The sequence below is a fragment of the Sodiomyces alkalinus genome (assembly GCF_003711515.1).
Source record: "Sodiomyces alkalinus F11 unplaced genomic scaffold SODALscaffold_5, whole genome shotgun sequence".
Taxonomy (NCBI): Eukaryota; Fungi; Ascomycota; class Sordariomycetes; order Glomerellales; family Plectosphaerellaceae; genus Sodiomyces; species Sodiomyces alkalinus.
The window spans coordinates 2,161,100-2,166,512 of record NW_021167083.1 but is presented as its reverse complement, the minus strand read 5'-3'; the positions used below and the strand labels follow the sequence as shown (position 1 = coordinate 2,166,512).

General features: G+C 46.1%; 2 protein-coding genes across 2 annotated transcripts; both read right to left on the bottom strand.

The window, feature by feature from the left end:
• Window positions 1-2,612: 2,612 nt before the first annotated feature.
• On the bottom strand, window positions 2,613-3,155 carry SODALDRAFT_277327 (C2H2 type zinc finger domain-containing protein; the record flags this gene model as incomplete). Its single annotated transcript, XM_028608056.1, has 2 exons — window positions 2,613-2,730; window positions 2,827-3,155. The coding sequence occupies 2 exons, from the start codon at window positions 3,153-3,155 to the stop codon at window positions 2,613-2,615; spliced, it is 447 nt and encodes a 148-aa protein (XP_028466653.1).
• An 833-nt stretch (window positions 3,156-3,988) lies between these two features.
• SODALDRAFT_333475 (hypothetical protein) lies at window positions 3,989-4,413 on the bottom strand (the record flags this gene model as incomplete). Its single annotated transcript, XM_028611982.1, has 1 exon — window positions 3,989-4,413. A coding segment is annotated over exon 1 (156 nt), but the record flags the coding sequence as incomplete, so codon positions are not given.
• Window positions 4,414-5,413: the final 1,000 nt, after the last annotated feature.

Here is a 5,413-nt window from a genome sequence, read left to right as displayed (position 1 = left end):
CTTTACAAGCTTATAGGCCACGTACGCGATAGTTATTAGTCCCTTTATCTTAACCCCCTACGTCTGCTCTTCTAGGTGCCTAAGCGGCTTAGGACTAGTATACCCTAGCTATAGATACTATAAGATACCCTCCGTAGTGCTTAGATATCGTATCGTCGATTTTCGGGTAGAAAAGCAGCCTAGAAAAGCAGCCGTAGATTAGTTAAAGGGCACGTATTTAATAACGGTTTAATCGAAGTGGTGACTTAGCTAGTATAATATAGATCCGTCGGTATAGCGAAGGCAGTTATTATTTAGTGGCTTCTGATCCTACTAGTATCCTCGTAGTCGTAACCATTAGTTTAAGATTAAATTATAGACAAAATCTTTATAGTATACGATATTTAATAGTCTAAATCGAGGCCTCCTATTAGTCCGTTTAATCTCAAGGTCACGTTACCGTAACTTTTAATAGGCATCAACGAACTACCTACGACTATATAGTCTCCCTGTATAATAAGGGTAAAAATAAGAAAACGGGAGAAATCGTTAAAGATATAGAGTATAGCCCCGGCATTAAGAATAGTAAAGGCTTAAAGAGGGTAGCTAGTAGTAGCGGCTCCTACGGTAAAGCTAGCGGCGTAAAAGATATTACTAGGGGCGAGTCACGCCTTTTTAAGCTATATAGAGTACCGACTAGTATCCTTCTTTACCTTCTTTATAGCAGGTAGTTCTTTTACTTCTATATATATCATTGGGTCGTATTTAAGGATCTGTTAGACTATAATTTTAATACTCTTCAAAGGCGACTAGTTATTATATACTATTTCCGGGAATTAATAAAAGCAGGCATTAATATCGTGACTAGGTATTATGTATACACGGTATATCTACCCTCTTTATAGGGTAGATTAACGGTGTTTAGAAGAGGAACGGTTAGCTAAAGTAGTAGAAGGTATGGCTACGGGATTCGTAGCTTTATTCTTTCTATAGCCTCCCTGCTTCCGGGGCTTAGCCGTGGTATCTAAGGTATCTTCGCACTCTTCGCTTCTAGTCTATATTGCCGGAAATACTATAGCGCAGTGGCTACCGTATTGTCCTTAGTCTTTAAGTCTAGTCTTAATATATCGTTAACTAAGGGTATAAAGGTCCTAGGGGAGAATTACTTTCTTATCTAAAAGGCGTTTCTCGGCTTCGGTCTAGTCGCGACTAGTAATTATACGTATCCCTTTAAAGAAGTCTACTATCTAGATATACATTACGGGCTTCGAATTGACGTCTTTAAGATATTATAATAGCTCCCACTATCTTAATAACCACTCTTATAACTTCTGAAGGGTCGTTAGCGCGCTATGGACGTGTTTATTATACTCTTCGTAGGTATTAACGCGGCGGGTAGTTATATAGTAAGTAGTATCGCGGCGGACGACTTTAGATATCTTTTTAGACGTAGTATTATATAGTAGTAGTTTACGACTTTAGTCGATAGTATTAGTCTACTGGGTTAAAATGGTACTAATACTCTTAACGTACTTAGCGTAGTTATCTCTCTATATCTTCTAGCGTTATATCGCCGAATCGTAGGCCAGCTGCCTAGTAGGTGTTAGATCTAACCACTATAAGGGCATAGCTTCTACGGGTATATACAAAGGCTAGAAGTTAGCGTAGGAAGGTAAAACAGGCCTTTAAGGAGGGGAAATAGGATCGTTAGAGCGTAGATAATCCTACACGTTATTATTAATGGTAATAGCTTTATAGTGGCTACGCTAGAGCTCCTAATCGCGATAGGATTTATAGATAATAGGCTTATACTCCGATATCTTAATATTTATAGATTAACACGCTATATCAACGTAGCTATATTACTTTTTACTCGGTAATAATAAAGGTAAAGGGTAGGCTTTTTCACTTTGTAAATAAGACTTTTAATTATCAGATAAAGCGTAGTCGAAATCGTTATAAAATATATCAAAATTAATTAAGGCAATTATATATAATTATAACTATATCGGACTGTTAGGGAACCGCTGCCACCGTGTTTTATATAGTGCAGATTCCGTAAGCGTCTACCCGGATTATACTCTTAGCAATCCGGCCCGTTACGTAATCGAAAAGACTATAGTCTGTTCGACAATCCACCTTCCGTGCCTGACCGCGTAATCGGCCGTTAGGTTATTCCACCCCTAAGGGAGGTGTGTGCGACAGCGGGTCCCCGTGATCAAATAGGGTCAAAATTCATTCAGATAATTATATACAATTATATAACCTGCAGGACCGTCAGGGAACTGCTGCCGCCGTAATATCTATAGTGAAAATTCTGCAGGTATATACCTGGATTACCGGGGTGACAATCCTTCGGTCAAATCCGTGCCCGTTACGTAAACGTGAAACTACGGTCTGTTCAACATAATCTTTCGCTGTCTATATCAGCGGGAGGACAGAGGGTATCTCGGCAAGAACAATATACCAACGCACGGCAACTAGGATCGTGCGCAGGGAGGAGAAACCGCATTGCCAATATGACCAATAACGGGAATAGAAAAATCAAGGCCCAATAAACAGTAAGAAGTTGCCATAAGCAACGAATATAAGAAGAGCAAAGCCAAGGGCGACGTGGCGGGGTTGCCATGGAATCAAAAACCATTCCCACGACGACGGCGGCCACGATTGGGACCATCCGGCCGCTGAGACAATACCTCCCGCAACAGCGGATCGTCCTTATGTTTATCTACGTGATGAACCCGAACATGTCTATTAAGTCGTGTCTGGGTTAGTCCAAGAGCACTCGGAATGGCCGCGCGAGGACAGCTCGACCTCGGATTAGATGCATGAACAAACTGCACATACCTCTGGAGATTGTCGGGACGAGGATACTTGTGGTCTCTGTCTGGACAAAAAGGACAGATATATCCTGGAGATTCGTGCACTAGGCCGTGCCTAATCATCTCGTTCTTTCTCTTGAAGCCCTTGCCCCCCTCACTTCTTGGACAACCAGTGACGGAGCAGTAATGTGGTCTAGCGGAGGAATGTACATTGGCGTGGGAGTTTAATAAATACTGGGTCTGAAACGGCGGGGCAGTACAGCCAGCGAACTTGCAGACAAAACCCCCGGACGGTGTGTTGTTCGGACCATCGATACCCATGGAATCAATTGCGGCTGTGGTTGTAGGCGGCATGGACGAATGGTCGCTGTTTCGTGTCGCCGTAACGACATTCCCCTGGTCAGCAGGGAATTTGAAAGGTCTGCCCCGCTGAGTGTGGTAGCACGCTAGAGCAAGACACTGCGGCGACAGGAGGCTATGATGAACGTATGTCTCGTCTGGCGACCCTGGGGGCGGCGACTGGTTGCTAGTCAACGCGGATCTTGTGGATAACGCCGGAATATTAGGCGGGGAGGAAGGTGGGAAGGCGGGGGTATGCGCCTTTCCGACGGTCATGTCATTGTCCTGGGATAGCTCAAGATCTCTAAAATGATGTCGAATGGACGGCAGGGGACCCTGCCCAATACTATCACGCCTAGGTGAGTCCATTTGCAATGGGGGCAACCCCTCCGAAGTCGGGCGTCCCTGTGACGTTGGAGATGTCGGGGCCTCATGATGGGAAAAGGCACTTGAAGTAAACGCGGAGTAAGAACCCGTTCTTGGACCACTGCGGTCTGGCGAGTCTACCAACGGCCTTCGATCACTGGAAGAGACTTGTCGACGGAAGGAGTTGTGAGATCTATGGGCATGATTCTTGCTTTTCTCCACGGGTTGACTCTGCACACTGCCCACCTCTTCAGAGGTGTGTGGCTCAACGCCGTGCGATGTCTCACGTACGACTGACTGAGTGGCTGTGAAGGCGAGGGCTCCGGCGGCTAGAACCTTTAGGTCCAGCGACTGGCGTTCAACCGGTCTCGGCAATGAGGTCGACATGACAAGGCCGGACGACCAGCTCTGCATGAACGGGGAGGAGGGGCAGGAAGGAGAGGAACGATCTTTGTCAGCGGGCAGTACGTCGAACTGCTCCGTAGTATTCACTAACTCGCTCGCTATATCCGTCCGCTTGTTGTCGCCCAGTATGTTGATTAAAACGACATCGCTTTGCTTCGAAGGCCCCTTTAGAGGATAATTAGACGCGAGCCTCAGAAGCTGGAGGTGGGACTGACAATTGAAGGGGGTTCATGTAACGGTGATTTTGGGGATCTCGCCAGCGGCTGAAAAGAAGCCATTCGAGGACTGTCGCGCGGAATAAGATCATCCGAGTCGTAATATTCAGTCGCGACGGTGATGTGCCTGATGCATTGATTGATCAAATTCGGCATTCTTCTCGTATTGAAGGGGCCACTGGAATGGGTTCGGTATTCACGTATATAGAATGGATGGGCCCGCCATAGAAGCTGAAGACTGGACGGAGATCGAGTAACGATATCGTTCGCTCAGAAATGGAATGCCACGGCAAACCGCGTCACCATCGCGAGAATAGGGACCGCATGAGCAGGTAAGGATGCGTACTGTTGCCGCGGTCAATGCGGTGTTTCTGGAGCTGGGAGGAGAGGCTCGACGCCGCCTGCCGGTTCCTCGAGACACGCTAGGATTTCGCAGTTATGAGCATAAATGGGCATGAGACAAAACAGATGACCGCAGGTCTAACAGTGCTAATCCCGTAAGCATGGGACATGAACCAGAAGTAGCTACCTGAAGGTAGTCGAGACTAGTGGTATAAAAGAAGCAGGTCGTGGAGGTCATACATGTTCTCGTGAAGCTCCCTTCACAAGCTATAGGGCTCCTCCCCGTCTTCACATCAGACCAAACTCAGACCCAAACTCGGGGGGGCGGGGGGCGGGAGCCCCTCAGCGCTGGCCGCGTGACTGCGTCCCGTCTAGTTGTCTTGGTTGGGTGGGAAAATGCGGGAGGGGGGGGGGGGGGGGGGGGGGGGGGGGGGGGGGGGGTGTCGAGTAACGGCGGCAGAAGCTCCGAGGTGTCGCACGTCAAATAGCACTTTATAGAGCAATCCTGATCGAGCAGAAATCTCGTGTGTGTGTATTAGATTAAGTTATGTCTATATAAGTCTCTTATACCCCTTAATTTAGGTAGTGAAGACTTTATTATAGGTACTATGTTATTTAGATCCTATCCGGTCTTTTCCGGTATCCGCCCCTAATATACCCTAATACCCGAGGTTCGAAGTATTAAATATAGCGTAACCGTAATAGAGTAAATATACGATAAGAATGGTCAGATTAAGAGGTTCTAAATTGATTATATTAAAGCCGTAGAGTCACTTTATTATATTAAGTTAATTAACTAGCTGTTTCCCCTCCCTGTAAGCTACCTAGTACACCACACACCCTTTTACCTATTTTCCCAATATTAGTAAAAAGCACCTATCCCGCCCTTTTTCCTTTACTCTTAAAGCGGCCTATCCTTATAGTCCTTATACTCGGGGATATATA